Consider the following 18,753-nt stretch of genomic DNA (forward strand, 5'->3'; position numbering starts at 1 on the left):
GAGGAAAGCTATGGCAAACCTAGACAGCATAGTAAGAAGCAGAGACATCACCTTGCCGACAAAGGTCCGTCTAATCAAAGCTATGGTTTTCCCAGTAGTAATGTATGGCTGTGAGAGCTGGACTGTAAGGAAGGCTGAGCGCCGAAGAATTGATGCTTTCGAACTGTGGTGCTGGAGAAGACTCTTACGAGTCCCCTGGACTGCAAGGAGGTCCAATCAGTCAATCCTAAAGGAAATCAACCCTGAGTGCTCATTGGAAGGACAGATACTGAAGCTGAAGCTCAAATATTTTGGCCACCTAATGCGAAGAGAAAACTCTCTGGAAAAGACCCTGATGCTGGGAAAGACTGAAGGCCAAAGGAGAAGGGGATGGCAGAGGATGAGATGGCTAGATAGCATCACCGATGCAATGAATATGAACTTGAGCACGCTCCGGGAGAGTGCGCAGGACAGGAAGGCCTGGCGTGCTATGGTCCATGGGGTCACGAAGAGTCGGACACGACTGAACGACTGAACAACAACAACAATAATATCCATCATAAATATCATTTGTGAAACGTTATCTGTAAGGCATAATAGGAGTAGCACACGATAGAAGATACAATGGGGTGGTGTTCAGCTTTAAATCATCTAGGATACATAAGGCATGCTGCAGGCTATGCACCTGATGTGAGAACAATAGACTTCAACTATAGCATTTGCAAGTATCCAGAAGTAAGAACATTCATGTATTTCAGAGCATGGGATCAAACAACTTGTATAAGGTCAGTGTTGGTTCGAAAGAGAAGGGTTGACATAATGCCTATTCATTCGTGCGTTTGTTAAAAAGCCATGCAGCAGGTAGGAAGCTACTGCTTGCTTGATCTCCTGAGTCTGAAGGTAATGCGTGGGAGTATTTTATACTATATGTAAATGGGAATTGTTCTTTTCTTGAGTGTTTTTTGGGGGGCGGAATTTTAACATTTGTATACAAGAAGGGTTTATGAAATTGTGTAATATAGGACAGTGTTTGTAATGTAAGTGTTTGGTTTGATTTAAAGCGCCTGAAGAAACAAGCATTCTGAACTGCATTGAGTGCAATAAATTTTGTTTTCTCAAGCACCAGGGCTTGTCTACCCCTCCTTCACTGTCTTTTCATGGTCCTTTTTCCCTCTTCACTTCTACTGTTGGATTCTGCCCAGTGTTCTGCTAGTTTTTGGAGTATTTGGCAATGAAAACTAGCAAAATAGCCGTAGCAATCATCCAGAAGTTAGAAGGCAGCTTTGCTGGTGAAAGAATTTGCTTCCATTACTGCTCTCTGCTAAAGGCCTTGATCATGCTAGTACTTTACAACATATTGGTGCCATTGATGCATCAGTGGGAATTGATGCAGTATCGTTGTATCGGCTTGTTTACACTATTAAGTATTCAGAGGCTGTCATCTCAGTTTCTTCACCTGAGATGACAATTCATATCTAAGCAGAAAATACGTTCTGGAGTATTTCAGTCAAACAACCCTGTTGACTAACTTAGGTCAAACAGAGGTCACTATTATGTCTTTAGGGATAGATACATCCGTATATCAAATATAACAATTTTGCAACTGTCTGTATGGTCAACCATTGTGGAAAAGGGAAGTAAACCAAAATCCTGAACCAAAACCCTGTGAAACTGAGTGGAAGTCATTTGATTCATCTCTTCAATTCAGAAACATTTGCTGAAAGTGCACTATATGTTTTCTTATCTTCATGGAACTTCTGGAATTTGGAGACTACTTTACATATTTCAGTGTAGTTGATGTAGAATCATAGAATCATAGAATCATAGAATAGTAGGGTTGGAAGGGGCCTACAAGGCCATCGAGTCCAACCCCCTGCTCAATGCAGGAATCCAAGTCAGTGAGTCAACTGGTTTTAAACCATTGACTGAAGGAGAATTGGACTTCATTCAAATGGTTATGTTATATATGTATTAGAATGGTATTATTAACTGCAGTTAAACGATTTTAATAGTTGGTGGCTGAAAGCAGTAATGGGGAAGGGGAATAAACAATTGGGAATCCCCCTTCCATAGAGCAGTAGTGGAAGACTGCTGAACACTGGCTGCTGATGTTTGGAGGGTGGTAAGCAGGAAGGGAAATATTTTTTACCTCTCATTCCACATAATGTATGGGAGAGACTTTTGCAGAGAGGGGAAGTTAATTTTGGTCAACAGATGTCTCAGGACGTATTTTCCTTTTTCTCCCTCCTGAAACTTGTTTGTAGGGGCATTCAGAGGGGAGGTTTTTAAAACTCATCACTCACTTCCCCTTCTAGGCTAACATAAATGGTTAGGGCCTTGATCAAGCCAATTCCACAAGCACCTTCCCGATTTCCTGTTTTTTCTTTTTTGTACAATATACTGTGGCTCGTGGAGGCCACTGATAATTTTTGGTGCTTCTTACCTATTTTCGTTTTCTTTTAGTTTACAAACACTCTGAGTATACGGAAACCACTACCTTGTCAGTGAATGGCCCTGTCTTACTGCTTAGCTATAGGCGCTAGAACTCATGTTCAGCCTTAGAAGGAACAAAATGTTACAGTGTACTTCAGCCAGAATGGAACTGGAGCCTTGTAGTGCTGTTTGGGGCTGAGAGAGGACCCCATTTTTCTTACTTTCTCCATTGTACAATGTAGTGCTAAATGTTTCAGGATTGTTACTGGCTTCCTGGCTTGAATGCAGTCTTCTGTTTCTACTTGGGGGAATAGCATGGTTGAGGAGAGTTAAAAACAAACAAACAAAAAACCTCATAGTGTTCATTCTCCTGACCCTAATCAATTTCCCCAGAATACTATGTAGTGCTAGGGGTTGAAGCAGTTCAATCCCTTACCTCTACTCCATTGACTTCTAAAAAACTGACATGTGCAATATTCCATGATTTAACCATAGACTACCTGTCTCAAACTTGCTGAGCTGCTCTGTGGTAGAAATCTGTACTTACCAGCATAATCCTATGTATGTCTACTTAGGAGTAAGTCTCATTGTGTTCAATAAGACTTACTCCCAGGGAAGTATATATAGGATTACAGTTTAAGAGTACAATATTATGCTTATTTAATATTTTAATATGTTTTTAGGAGTTTAAATTATTTATTGTTTTATACTGTTTAAATTGATTTTATCTGTACGCTGCCCTGAGATCTTAATGATATAGGGCGGGATAGAAATGTTTTAAATCAGTCAATCAATAAATGCAGAATTAGAAGTAAGCCTGTGAGTATAGGATTGCAGTCTAACTCTCCTTCTTCAAGACCATTTTTATCATTCTACAGAGAGTATGACTAATATGAATATTGCTGAGAAAATGCATATTTGACCCTTTTCAACATATTTTGGTTAGGCATTGTTCCCTTGTCATGTTCTTTCCCTTTCCTCATGTTGGCACTAAAATACTCATAACAATGTTCACAGAACCTCTTCAGAGTGCTCTCTACAGCACTGGAAACATCACAAATGCTGTAATGAGCCAACCTATGGTAATTAAGGCTTTTTTCTCAATGGGATCAAGGTTTTTGTACATAGAATTCTGTTCTTTTTAAAAGCAACCTTTATCGAAGAACCCAGAGAGTACAATAGTAACATCATGTTAGAAGAGCTAGCCTTTGCAGCATCAAAGTAAATTGTAATCATATTTTTAGTTCTCTGGGTAGCACTTATTCACTAAAGTGCCACATACTAATCGCTATTATTAGTGTGCAGAAAGCAAATGCAGTAATTTAAATCATGCAGTGGCTATACATCAACTAATACATATGTAAAACAAGGATATCCTTAGTTAACATGGCCCTTTTAAAATCCAGTTTCTAGCTCGTTTGTTTTCAGTCCTCAAATAATGCTGGCCCTTCAGATGTATTAAGTCCTTACTCAGACAGTGGGTTTTAAAAAGTGTGTGTCTCTGCTTGTAAGCCTCTTAGGGATAGGCAATTCAGCAAAGCTTGAGCTCAGGGTTCTCCAATTTCCATCTTGAAGCTCATTATGGCTCGTGTCTGTATCACATTGCGAGTTTCGTTTTCGCACAAACTTTCATGCACATTTTTGTGTGCATTTTTCCAATTGGACTCATCAATTGTACACGTTTTTGAAATGTGCACATTTTTCAACAATTGACCAGTGTGTTTGTATTTGTTTTTCAACTGTTAAGTATTTATCAAACGTATTTTTGTTACATAAATTGCACTGCGAACTTGGTAATGTACAGTCATCAGACCACAGATTGTGTTCATTTCTGAACTGGATAAATTTTGGCCAACCCCCCCACCCCAAAAAAGAATTTCCAGCTTATCCCTAATCTTCATGATATTTCTAGCTGGGAAGGAAAAAAAGTGATAATGACACGGTGCAAGAAAGCTTCAAAGTGTGATGAATGAATCTCCACACAAAGGATAAAATCCTATTGTGTCTGTCCACTGATGGAATGGGAACGGTATTTGCCAGTAGAGTGGATTTCCTCTCCCCTCTGTACCCCTATCCAATCTGTTCTTGAGAGCTGGGGGACCCTCCAGAGAAGATACTTTGGGGTGCAGGGGGGCTTCATGGGGGAGGAAAGGAGAGGAAAGATTGGTTGCCTGAGCAGGTCAAGCTTGTGCACTGTTGGATGTAGCCCAATGATAAGAACAGTGGGAAAATCTATGTGCAATATTTCAAATACCTTCTTTTTAAAACAAACAAAACAAAACAAAACGGACCATCTTTTGTTAAAGCATTGGTGGAATGCAGAAACGTTTTTATATTTGTGGATTTATGATATGGCCAAACATACATGAAAGTTGGAGATTAAGAAGTTTCTGGAAAGATACTATTGACTGAGTGTGTCTGACCGTGCAACAGTTATCATGTGCTATGTATGACATGAGGGGAAAGGAGGAAGCCCTGCCTTTCCTGAAATGAATGTTGGATGTTGTACTATTTTAATATGAGGGGAATGCTGATGCACCTAGAATTATATTGTGTACACATTTAGGGCCTAGTTGTGTAATCAGCATTGAATCCACAAGATGCTTCGTAACCTATCCAACCTATCACATAGGGCTGGTGGGAGGATAAGATTGGAGGGAGGGGAGAAGAACCATGCACACCACCTTGAGCTCCTTAGAGGAAAGGTGAGATATAAATGTAATGTAATTAATTTTCATGATGAATGTTTAATATAAATTGGGGTCTCACTCCACATACATTGTGGATAAAGTTTCAGCAATGCTCACATCCACATAACGTGGCCATTGTGATCCCCATATTGCAAGCAAGGAGGTTCAGGGAAAATGGCTTGCCAGGGAATAGCTCACTGAGATGAGATTTGAACTGATGACTTCCTTGCGCCCAGCATGCACTCTGTATTATGCCAGTTCCCAGAAAGAAAGGTCAGTACAATCCATTGTCAATATGAATGCCCTTTCAGTTGCATCAAAGGAGACTAAACTGATGGTGCAGATCAATCATCAGTGGAATTGGACAGGCGTGTGGATAGGACTCCCACTCCAACTAGCTGCAGCAAAGGGAAACCATCTTCTGGTTGCTGCCTATTATTACTACCATTACTGTGCAACCCTTGTTTCATGTCAGCAGTGTGTTAGACTGGGCCTTGGGTCAGGGGTTGTTCCCATTAGGCAACTGCTGAGGACCTGCCACTGACCCAAAACAGTGGCAATAGTTGCCTGGCCTGGCAGTTCTGTCAGTGCCAAGTGGCTACTTTTCGCCCAGCACTGGAGCTTGGGTGGCTGCAGACAAAACTGCAGTTCCCTTCCCCACACCAAGTAGCATTGCTCTGTAGCTCGGGGCAGGAGTGTTATGGAAGAATTAAATGGTAGGCTTCTGACTAGAGCAGTGTTTATCCTGCTCTAGTGTTTTGTTATTACAACAGTGACAGAGAAAATTGTTGTTGTTCAGTTGTTCAGTTGTGTCCGACTCTTCATGACCCCATGGACCATAGCACGCCAGGCCTTCCTGTCCTGCGCTCTCTCCTTGAAAATAGAAGACACCAAAAAATGCTGCACTGTACTCCCAGTAGCCTCTACCAAGGTGAAGGGAAGAGCAGACCTTGTTTTGGCCTTTAGTTCTTGCTTGCTGGGTCCAACCATTGCTAACCTTTCAGCCACATAAAGGGAAACACAGAAGTTACCTCCTGATTCAACAGCCCACGAGGTAAGATATTACATGTGCACAAATATCTTAGACTCGAGTGAATATTCCTGTCTCAAACGTACACATGGAGAAGTGTTCTGTGTCTGGTTTTCCATAATAACTGTTGTTGTTGTTCAGTCGTTAAGTCGTGTCCGACTCTTTGTGACCCCCTGGACCATAGCACACCAGGCCTTCCTGTCCTCCGCTCTCTCCCAGAGTGTGCTCAAGTCCATATTCATTGCATCGGTGATGCTATCTAGCCATCTCATCCTCTGCCATCCCCTTCTCCTTTTGCCTTCAGTCTTTCCCAGCATCAGGGTCTTTTCCAGGGAGTTTTCTCTTTGCATTACTAAACCATTAATTTAGGTATAAAGTATCAATTACTGGTGCTTTGGAATTATTCTCTTATGGAGCAGGATTGGTTTTGTTTATAACATATGAGTGTACTTTACAGTGGTCATCCTGCTTATGTAAATGTATATAATAGATTAATAAGCTTGTGGGTATTATTCCATGGAATGCAGTAGTGCCATTTATTTTATGTTTGTACCAATCTAGAATGATCCGATCGTCTAAGGAAGCTGCCTTTTTGATGAAGTTTAAGATGGAATATTTGGACTCCCTCTTGATCGCTATGCTATTTTAAAGGGCTTACAGAATTTCTTTTGTTTTGTATACGATGAAACTGAGAGCAGCAATACAGCTTCCCTAAGACCACTAGGGATGTAAGGACTTTGGGGGGGAAAACCTGAAAAAAAATGTTTATTTTTAATTTATCAAAAATCTCTGGAAAGAAACGGGGAAAAAAACACAATTTCCCCTGAGACCTTTACATCTCTAAAAACCACACAGATAATTTGTTAAGTAAGAACAACCTTGAATGGCCCACTATCATACTTCCAAATTATGCAATGTGATTAGGAAAAATACAGCACCTTTGGCATCAACCAACAACTATATTGAAAATGTGCATGTATTCATACAAATCCATTGTGTTACTTCTCTTCTATGATTTTGGAGACCTAAATACTCAAAAATCTTAAGCGAGAAGCCATATACTCACTATTGCAAAGCTCAAGTAGGGTAGCATGTGTCCTCTTTTACAGAGGACAGTTCCCTACTTGAAGGGCTGCCAGAGGACTATCCTCTAGTTTGAAGGCATCCTCTATTTGAAGGGTTGTCTGGTCCAAGTCTGATATAAGGATAAAGAACCATCAGAAGGAAGAGCTGGCCCTTGAAGTTGCACATCAATAGCACCTGAATAGCAGAAGAGCACAGCACATAGCTCACCTAGTCAGTCTTCCACACTATGGAGAGATGTACTGTACTTTTATTTAAATTATAATAATTATTTCTAAATGTGCAGCTATACATATAAATTAGCAGATGCAAATTTTATGTAAACTGATGTCTCTATTTTTTGGAATGTGTGTCCTCTTTGTTGGCATTTCACAAGTGGCCATCCTAAGCTGTGTAGATGTAGAGTGGTATATAAATGTTGTAAATAATAAAGAAAAATAAGCTCAATCTACTTATTTCAGAGGAGGTCCGCTGACCCAGCAGGATTACTCTGGGGTAAATGCTTTTAGACTGTCAGACTTCTACGATCAGCTGCTGTTCTCAGAGAAAGCTGGAGCAAAAGGATGTTATTCCTTCAAGTGGACAATGAAATGCTTTTGAAAATAAGATTGTTTGTGGAACAAGATGGGACTGTCTGGCTCACAGGAGCTAGCTGACAGCTTCCCATCATTGGCTACATGCTGTGCATAATCAACATTTGGCTTATCGTTCCAAGAACAATAAAATTTCACATACTGTGGTATGACATGTGAATTATTATTTTTTAACATGTATTCGTATCACCAGCTTTCCTGTAAGTTAATCTCATCTCTCATCAATTTTTCACCAGCTTCACTCTGATGTTGATAAAGGAGATGGCTCCATCAAATACATCTTGTCAGGAGAAGGGGCAAGTTCCATTTTCGTTATTGATGAGAACACGGGGGATATTCATGCCACAAAGAGGCTTGATCGGGAGGAGCAGGCCTACTACACCCTCCGCGCCCAAGCGCTAGACAGACTGACAAATAAACCAGTGGAGCCCGAGTCAGAATTTGTCATTAAGATTCAGGACATCAATGACAACGAACCTAAATTTCTGGATGGTCCTTACACAGCTGGAGTACCTGAAATGTCTCCTGTGGGTAAGTACTTATCACTGAAAATCAGTTCTCTTTGCCTTTCTGATATTTTCTTTCTTCCTGTAATTCATTACACCAAACTGTTGTGTCATCAGTGACTTAAGTTCTCCTGAATGGAAAATGGAGCTTTTAAAAAAACTGTTAGATAAGCTAACATATGCCCCATTTGAAGTTTCTAGATAACTTCAAGAATAAGAGATGGTCCAAATTGATGAAAATACTTTTTTTCAAACAGAGAAGAGATATTTTCCATTCATATGCTTTGGAACTATCATTCTAGAAAGTTTGACTGTATGCTGCCACCTAGGAACATGACATCTTTTTCCCTGCCTTGTCAGTCTTAAAGGGCCAAAATCTGTATTAATTCTGTCTGCTAAGTTATTTGTCTTATTGAGCAGTTTTATAGGGCTAGACCCCTTGTTGATAACGATATTGGTCAATCTATAGCCATATGTTGTGATCATGCCACCCCTTCGTTAATAGCTATGCTGATGAAGTTCATAACTCTTCCACCTGAAAAAATATGTCTGATTTTGAATCAAAGCCACACCCAGGCCTGGAGCCAGCACCTGGCATCCATGGGTGGCTGCTAAGGCCATCGGACAGCTGTCAGTCTGTCAGCTCTTCCTGCCATTGCAAAAGTGTTTTTTGGTGGTGCAGTGGGAAGGCAGAACAAAACCGGTTGGACTTTTAGAAATGTTTGATAAACTCACACATCACTATACCCTGGTGTTCTTTTCACGTCCCCAGCAGCAGACTTCCCTCCCTCCCTAGAGCCCTTAGGTACAAATGCTTGGTTACCTTCAGGCAGGGGCAAATGATTGCCAATCTTACTTTTGTATTGCCATTGTTATCAATTTAGGCGCACTTGAAGCTTAACCATGCAAGGAGGAGAGGGGCATTATGGAGACTATGTAGGAGGTTGCCTGGCAACCAGTAGTGTCCTTGAATGGTTCCACATTGTGAGGGGCAATTGGTGGTTGCCTAGCAACTGCTCATGTGAAAAGTCAAAGGTCCCAAATTTTCCACTCCTTCCATTAACAATGCTCCTCGGAGTCTTGCATCATCCTATATAGAAAGAAATGGAGATGACAGTAGTAAGTGACTTGAGACAGGTGTTTTTTCTTAAAACCATTTCCACCCAGTTCTTTCTCTTTGTTCCTTATGAAGTTTCATACTGAAAAATATATCTCCTTTAGAGTGGCCCATGTCTGTAATTGTTTTCCTTAAGTCAGTTGTGTTTAAAATAGTTGTGAAGGGCCTTTAGGGGCCTTCGGGTAGACAGAAAGATAAAAATGGGAGTGGAGGATAATAAATATTTAAGTGTCCATAGTTTTATTCGTGAAGAAAAAAGTGCTTCAGTAACTTAGGCTGCATTCCATAGCTCATTCATGCTAGAGCAATCCTATTAAAGTCACCCTGGCTTCACTGGTATAATTGAGTTGTGGCTTGCAGCCATCGAGACTGAGGGGTTTATTGTGGCCTGACCTTTTATAGCCAATGACTTACTCCATTTGATACAGTTTTAGGCTGCAATCCTGTACACCAGAGATAGGGAACCTTCAGCCTGTGTGCCTAACAAGGCTCTATCCAGCCTGCCAGCTTCCCTGCCTTATCTCCAGTTACCTGGAAGTAAGTCCCACTGAGCTCAGTGGGATTTACTTCTGAGTAGACCAGTATAGGTTGTACTATTAGAGATTTGTCTACTCTCCCCAAAGCTAATGTGATATAAATGGCATATTTGAACAAGCTTATCTCAAGCCAGTCGTCTCCTGATGTTTTTTGTGATTCAGTGAGCTCCAGATTGTATCCAGAACTAGTTTCTCCTAAAATGACCATGCATAAATAGATTGTGTAGTGCCATCTTGGGTGTTCTTGTAATTCATGTAAATTTGTTACCAAGTAACTCTTCCTGATTGCAGAGCGAGAATATAAAAAACAAACAAACCCAGACCAGAACAAACAATCTCCAATTGCTGAGCACTGTGCTTGCTATGGTTTGTCCCTGTAGCAACATAAAAGGAGAGTGGTTTGAAACATGAGTCAGGGGCAAAGGGAAGAATAGCAAATCACTTTTACTGCAATATGATTTTACTAAAATGTAAGCGTAAATATTATTGCTGAGTTGATAGCTGGCTCTTTTCCACAGTCCTTTAATACAATGTCAATGGAGGAAACAAAGGAGAGTAACCTCTAAAGGAAAAAATGAGTTGAGTGTTCTCTCTCTGTCTCTCTCTCTCTCTGTCTCTCTCTCTCTCTCTCTCTCTCACACACACACATACACATGTGAGAATATATATATATAAATAATCTCACAAGGGCATATGAAGTAGAGAAAATATTCTTAAAGTTGCTTCCAGCTGCACTCTGGAAGAAGAGGATACCCAGATGGGCCAATACTTTTACGAACAAATAATCCCACAGCTTTTAAGGAATCTATATTTGAACAATGAATACCCCAAATGCTGAGATTTCTTTCTAGTGGCCTCTGCTCGGGTTAGGAAAATTTGACAGAAGTTTCATAGTTTGGGTTGCCTTTGTACTAAATATGTATCGTTCTTAAATCTCTGTGTGTGTGTGTGTGTGTTTTAGTGATTTTTTATTTCCAGAGTTCAGCAGGGGTAGCACTGGAAAGTATCTCCCTCCCTCATCTCCCCACCCTCACCCCAAAGAGCACTGATCTCCATCTTTCAAACATTTATTATTTTTTCTTCACTTTCCATATGTGGATTTTTCAACTGAGGGCTATAATTCCCAAACCACAATCAATCAATCAATCAGTCAATCAATCAATCAGTCAGATACTGCTCTGGAATAAATGTTGTGTGGATTGCAAGGTTTTATAGGGTTCCAAACACTCTTCTCCTTTTTTGCACAAGTGGTATTTAATGTCTCTATGCCACCCTCCCCACTTTCTCCTGCTACCAAGGTAATTGAAAGCACCACCACACCTTCTAGGATAGAGGTGGGTGGAAAGTAGATCTCCAGAAGTTCAAGTCCCAGCACTCTTGACCATTGGTCTTGTTTGTGGGAGCTTCTGAGAGTTGAAGTCCAAAACTTCTGGAGATCTACTTTCTACCCACCCCTATTCTAGGATACTCTGCTCTCCCAGCCATGATCAGTTTAGATCTCTGCCCTCCCATGCCTATCTTTCCATTGTCCATCATATGCTGGTTAGTTATGCAGCAGGAGGGCAGCCATTTCACTGCTTTGACACCTGTTCCCACAGCTTTCTCATTCATTATTTGTTGACCCAATCCATGTAGAGATTCTCACCTCAGGGATGACGCCAAAATCCAGTTTCAGGATGTTGTAGACATGTATCCTTGTTGACAAACCTGGGTCAATACATGTCAGTGCATATGTCAACTGTGAATTTCTTCCTACATCTGCAAACCACAGATAGTAAATCTACTTGATAACTTTTTCCTAAATGAAAATGCAGTGAGACATGGCCCTCTTGTAGTGGGATATTTCCTTCAAATCAAAGAAGGAAGAGACATGACTCAAGTGGATGCAGTATTTGTTTATTTGCTTTTGTAAAGGATTCAACACTTTTTGACCTTGAGTCTTCCTTAGAGTCAAAGGATCTTCATGTGTCTTGTTCTAGTGCAGCAGCAGCAGCAACAACAAATATTGCAAGAACATCCTAAATGCACCATCTGTTTCTTCATGCTTTTTGTGTGTGTTTCTTCCCGACATTTTCTCTTGCTCTTTCAAATAATCCCCAGTATCTGAGATAGGGATGGCGGAGAATTCCACCACGGACCCCAATGAGGCCGGATTCTTTGGAAACTGGAGTCCGTGGTGGAACAGGGCACTCACCTCTGCCTCCCTCCACAATCTGTCCAGGCCCACGCCTCCATGCAGCGATCCTGCGGAGCAGGCCACCGGGTCCACATCGCTGGCGATACGGCTGGCCGCCATTGCCGTGCCGTATCGCTGGGCTAACTTCAGATGCAAATGGCGTCCACTACGCCATTTATGTCCCTCGTTTTTCCACGTGATAGGCTATGCAAATATCTACATAAATATAATTTGCGTAACCTATCGCGTGAAAAAATAGGGACGCAAATGGCTTAGTGGACGCCATTTGCGGCCGTAAAGCTGTTAGATTAACCTAAATGCAGCCATAAATGGCTGCATTTAGGTTAACCTAACAGCTTTACAGCCACAAATGGCATCTACTACACCATTTGCATCCAGAGTTAGCCCAGCGATATGGCACGGCAGTGGCGGCCGGCTGTATTGCCAGCGATGCAGAGCCAGCCTGGATGGGTTCCGGGGGGAGGGAGGGATTGCCTCCCCCCAAGGGCAGATTCCCACCTGGACCAGCAGGTAGGGAATCTGTCCATCCCTAATCTGAGACCACCTTATATATAGCTCACAGCAGCATGATTTTCTCCATGACTGTAGTTGTTCCCATATCAGTTCCAGTATAAGTTTAAATTCTTTTACCCCATGTGGGTACATCTGAAGACACATTTTGTCCCTGATTTATGAGGCTAACAGCTTACACCGCAGTCCTAACTAGTGCTGTACCGGAAATTTCACACATATTTTTCAACCATTCTCATTCAATTTGATAGAAAATTGCTTTCAAAAAGAAATTTAAAGGAGAAGAAATTTTGAAGAAATTCTCATGTATTTGGTTCAGGGTTTTTATGCTTACCTTATTTATGAGGTGGCTGAGATGAGTGAGTGTCCTCTCTTCCATTGTACAGTCATCTCTCTGAGAGCCTGTAGCCTCCTTGGCTTCCTGCACTACACGCCCAGGGGAAGGCACCATGAGATAATTCTTCCCATAGGGCTTTTTCAGATCAGGAAGTGCAGGCAGCCTGGGAGATTGCAGGGCAATGGAGAGGTACATAATAGAAAGGGGGGGGGGAACAGACAGTACTCTCAGCCACCTCGCAGTGATTAGATAAAGTTAAAAGCACCACCAAAATAAATTCAAAATATATTATGCAGTGCCCTGAGAATGAGGCAGAAAATGGAAGCCTCTTTCATGGGAGAAGAAAATGTTCAGGAAATTGGAGATCAGATTTTGACACAGCACTAGCTCCAGCATTTCCCTAGAGCTGGACGCAACACTGCCACCACCCCACCCCGCCGCCACCACTTCACACCTGCTACAGGGCTTTCAGGGAAGGAGTGATGCTGCCAGCACCTGCATTAGAGACAAGATGTATCCACAATCACTCCTCAGAAATGTAACATTTGGAAGACCCTGGGGAAGGTGCTGAACTCTAAAGAATGACAACTAGAGCTGAGCCAAAATTTCTCAGGATACATTTTTCTCAGAAAAGTCCTGAGATTTTTCTTTTTCTTACCGCCCTAGAAACAAAAGGACACTTTGCAGAATGTTCTCCAAATGCTCTTCACTATTACTTTTTGTGACAGCTGCATTCCCTCCCCTCAATGCCCTGGAATGATGCTAAATATATGGGATATTGTGCAAGATGCAAAATGGGGGCCAGACTCATGCCAACCACGGCACAAGGTGTTGGGATGGCTTTACCAGGCTATTTAGCCCAGCAGATCTTATTTTAGGGGAATCCTCCCCTGAAACCAATGGACAAAATTAGCTATGCCATCTCTGGGCTACTGCTGGGGGAGGGGGTGATCTCAGCCCCTTTTGTAAGGACAGACAGACTTTGGCTCCAGCATATCCAAAGCTACCTCCTGCCCCCATAATGCCCCATTTGGGGGCCTCATTCTGGTGGGAACACTTCCAGCAGTAGATGTACATGCATGGAGCTTTACATGGGCATACGTGGGGCCTCTGGGGTGAATATGCACTCCCACTAGCTAGTGATGCAGCTATTCAATCTTTAGACCCTGTACTTAAAGATCTAATGGGGCCCCCTTTAGATGGCCATGCATATTACGTCGGTGGGAAGCGCACAAATAACATTCCTCTTTTCCCCACCTCAGCTACCATTCTATGCTTTACTACTGCTTCTACATTCCTGACAAGTTAGAAGAACAGAAAACCTGATTTTTTAAAGCCTGATTTTTAAAACAAACAAACAAACAAAAGAATAATCTGAGCATTTGCAGTTTTGCATTTTAAACTTACTGAAATAATAGTACCATTATGACTACAGGAATAAAATGGAGTTTGCTCTAGCTGCACCCCTGCCACCAGCAGAGCTTCTCTCTGCTGATGGAGGGTGCTTCCCTCCCATCCTAACCCTTGTCTGCCGGCAGATCTGGGGGTTAGAATTGCTCTACCCATGTGGTTATATATGGTGAAATACTTTGTTAGTTCTGTCACATATACCAGTTATTTTTGCTCAGAGTCTATGCTTGTTAAGATGGTAAAATAGAGTGAAATTAATTCCTGCAGAAAGGCCTAGCCAACGGTGTATAAATCACCAGAAAATAAGGTTTGAGTGGGACTGCATGTGGTACATGGGCCTTGTAGTCTTCAGAAAGTTTAATCTACTTCAAGCTTCTTGGAATGGTATATTTAAATGCCTTTGGGGTTATCAGTAGAGTAATATTTAATACTGCATTAATATTGGATGAAGGATTTAGTACCATGAACTGCTTGTGTGGCATTTATCTTACACAGTCACATTGATTCATTGTTTATTTATATGACACAGTTTCTAATTAAGCTTCTATAGCATTCATGAAATATTAAGGGGAAACTACCTCCTATTTTGTTTAAAATGCTATCCATGACAAGGATTTTATGAATTAGGTACTGAGGACAGCAAAAGAATTTTCAGCCCAAATGAACTGAAAATTACCAAACTATGCAAAGTCCCTTATATAGATTTTTACACATTTTGGTCTTAGTTGTAGATTGGCACCAGTGCATTAGTAATCCACTGTTTTTCCATTTTTATTTCTAGTCTATATAAAGACCACTGTGCATGCAGTTTTCCTAGTGTTCTTTGCATGTCTTCCCCACTCCCCCATCCATGTTATGAATGTACATAGACATTTATGTACATCAATGAAACACAGCACAAAGCATCCTGGTGGTTGTGAGAATGTCACAATTCCCAGGGGAACCAGCCCCCCAGCAATTAATGGAAAGCTGTGACAAACTACATGTGCATTAGTTTCGGAATTAATTTTAGAACATTTTTATTTAAAGGTAAGAAAGAAGATGGTGCAAAACATGGAATGGAATGGAGGGAAGTCTGCTTTATCCATAGTCTCTCACCAATGTATGTAATATAACATAAGCATTTCAGTAGATCAAGTGCCATTAACAATTTCACTGAAAACCTTAGCCTATTCCTATTTACATTTACTCAGAAGTAAGAACCACTGAAGTTTACTCATAAATAAGCGTGCATAGAGTTGTAGTCTTGGAATACTCTGCAATGTGCCTACATTTTAAACAAACCTTTAATCTTCGTATCTAAGCTTCAATGAATACATCAGATTGGAGAAATATTGGTAATTTAGATATCTTGATATCTCTTTTCTTTTCTTTTACATGCTATGGATATTCAACCCATTATATGTGTAGCATTCCTGTTGATGGCAAAGGAAGTACTCTGAAGCAATTTCTGGAATTTTCCTGTGTGTTTTTTTAATTACAATTTATGACACATATAAATAGCAGATGGTGTTTAAATTTCAGTCTATAATGCCTGTCTTATATCAGGTATCTCACTCCCCAGGAGTCTTGGCTCAAGCAGAGATTGGCATCACTGCAGTTAATGCAGCATTTCTGTCCTAAACCGGAGGAGCAAAATTGCACTTAGACATGGGAGATCACGTTGGTGGAACCTGGGATCTGGTACAAGATCTGTCACACCACACCCTATCTTATACCAACCCAAATATAAGGCAGCGTAAGATGTCCCTCTGACTCAGAACACTCGCTGTCACTCCCCTTGCCCGCAGCCACCCACACTGTACAGGCAGTCTCCACAATGCTTTGCTTTGAGGAAGGACCCCTCAAAGTGCATAATTCAGGCCTGGGCTGCTTTCCGGTGAGGTCGCCCACCTGATCTCTCATTTTGAGGACTCTGTCAGAGCAAGAGATTGGAGAGGCTGCTTGCCTGATCTCTCAGTCTGGGAGAGTCCTCAGAACAAGAGACTGGGCAGGCAGTCCTTCTGGAGAGCCATGTCAACTACTTTGTGTGGCTGATGCAGCTCTCCGGAGAGGCTGTCCACCTGATCTCTTGCTTTGGGAGTCTTCTCAAAGCAAGGGATTAGGTGGCCAGCCAGGCGGCTAGGCATTCAAGAGAGCCCACCGCCCAGTCTCTCACTGTGAGGACTCTCCTAAAGTGAGGGCTCTGGTGGGGGGCCTCTCCTTGGGTCACCTACTGCCATCCCTCACTCTGGTAGTGAGTGTATTTAGAGCAAGAGATGGGGGACTGCTCCAAGGAGTCCTGCTATGCTCTCCCACTGTGGCATTTGCCAAAGCAGGCAAGTGGGGCTGGTGTGGTGGTGGCGGCAGTCACCACGGGGGCCCTCCTGGTGATGTGTGTGTGATCCACCACACTTCCTGACCCAGCACCTGAACAGCAGATTCACCCTGCCTCATGAAAGGGCTGGCCCTGCGAAATGGAAACACTAGCTTCCTGCTGCCCAGTCTTATGAGTTGCTGTCTCAGTTTGCTGCTTATAAATCAGACATGGTGCATTTAGACCATGGCACTCCCAGACTTTGGTCTGCTACAGAACCCAGATCCCTGCTTGCTAGGACCCTTGATTGCACTGCTGTGCAGGTGCTGGGAGGGGAGTGGACTAAGTGTCCTCCTCCCAGTCATTTGGCTACACAGAGCCTGGGGAGGTACAGCAAGGCCAGTCAGTGTCCTTTCTTGATCTACATGGACTGGGACTAGCATGGAGCAGACCTGGAAGGAAGAATTTCCTCGAAGAACTTTCCTCCAAGTTATTTAAGAGAGGCCTCCATGTTGCTCCATGCCTACTCTGTCTTTCCCACCTACCCTCCCTATTCCAGGCTCTTGCTGCTATGGACAGGAGTTAGTTGCTAGTTGATGAGACTGGGAAGGAATTTTACCTGCTGGAGCAACTGGGCCACATGCCCACAGGATTTTTGCATTCTCTATAGCAGTAGAAAAGTTGTATTGTTTTGTATTCTTTTGTTAACAACAATAGTATATAACTTCCACCACAACTGTGGTATAGCAGGCATTGTTGGCATTGGGATGGACACATTTCAAGAGTAAATGGGGGTTGGGACAGCCCACTCCTCAAAAGGGGGGTTCCCATAAGGGACCTTGGGGATGGAGCATTAAAAGGCTCCAGCCGAGCTTACGGGCTGGCATGTCTGCCACAACTCAGATTGCAGAACTGGCCCACATCAGTGGTCCACATTTCATGGCCTATAGCTTCCTTCTACTCCCACTGTTAGCTTGGCACAATAACTGGGATGGAAACTGGCGAGCATTCGGGCTGTCAATGGCTGGATCCATGCCCTTGGCCACACCAAAACTCTGTAACTAATAAAAGTTGTGGCCATTTATAACCCAATCCAGTCTATATATGGTTTCTCCCTGCCCATTATATCGTCTCCCAACATGTGCTGCTGATGCAAATTACAAAGTTTAAAGCAAGTTGGCATAGCAAAAAAGGTTGCTACACAATTTGCATGTGCGAAAGGGAAAACCTTGTATAACAATTATTCCTGCAGCGGGCAACTGTGGCTATGTGGCTACCTGTGGCTTCCCATCACAATCTGTGGGCAAAGAGAAGGATGTCTGCCTGGTCCTACCATTAGGCAGAATTAGACAGCTGCCCCAGACAGTTAATTTTGAGTGCAGGATTGCAGCTGTAGCCATTTATTTGGTATGTTTACATGGCCTTCACCATGAAAGCCCTAGATAGGATGGATAATTGTGGAAGACTCACATATTAATCTGTGATGTGGTCTCCATCACAGTCTTCATACTAGGAGTATACAACTTCTTTTTTCATTTCAGTGGAGGTTTACAGGAAATATTCTTGGTGAATGGTAGCCTTTATTAGAAAGAGAGAAAAGAAAGGTGACACTGTGTATCTAACCTATTTTGGTTGTAGGCAGATACTCATAGAGGAGCAAGTACAGAGAGTTTTCCTGAGGACTAAGGTCTTCTTCTCCCTCACTATTGCTTCTGTACTGATACAAGTATATGGTTCTTGAATGAAAACGGATTGCTGCCTCTTCCCCATGTTTGGGCTGCCTGCTTTGTTCCTGGATTTTCATACCCCACCTCCGAACCTGGCATGGGTATAGGATTGCAGCCTAAACCTGTGGCCCAGTTCTCACTTCTTGGGCCATATTTGTCTGGCCATGGTATCTTAATATTTACCTTAGTTTTTGATGTACTGAAATCACCAACCATGTTTTTCTCATGGTGACCTTTCTTCTGAATGCATCTTCCCATAGTAACATCTGAGGTTCCTTGCCAATATCTGTATACTGTAAAATACAGGCC

At 42.2% G+C, this 18,753-nt stretch overlaps 1 protein-coding gene across 3 annotated transcripts in view; it reads left to right on the plus strand.

The window, feature by feature from the left end:
• Nucleotides 1-18,753, plus strand: part of LOC146347135 (cadherin-7) — a 163,770-nt gene that overhangs the window by 66,777 nt on the left and 78,240 nt on the right. For all 3 annotated transcript variants that reach the window (XM_084849948.1, XM_084849949.1, XM_084849950.1), the window contains exon 3: nt 8,045-8,339. In XM_084849948.1, the coding sequence (XP_084706074.1) occupies nt 8,045-8,339 (295 nt within the window). The remainder of the gene's footprint in view (nt 1-8,044; nt 8,340-18,753) is intronic.

The sequence above is a fragment of the Heloderma suspectum genome, chromosome 4 (assembly GCF_057233095.1).
Source record: "Heloderma suspectum isolate Gila_16-S chromosome 4, 16-S_ref, whole genome shotgun sequence".
NCBI classification, from domain to species: domain Eukaryota; kingdom Metazoa; phylum Chordata; class Lepidosauria; order Squamata; family Helodermatidae; genus Heloderma; species Heloderma suspectum.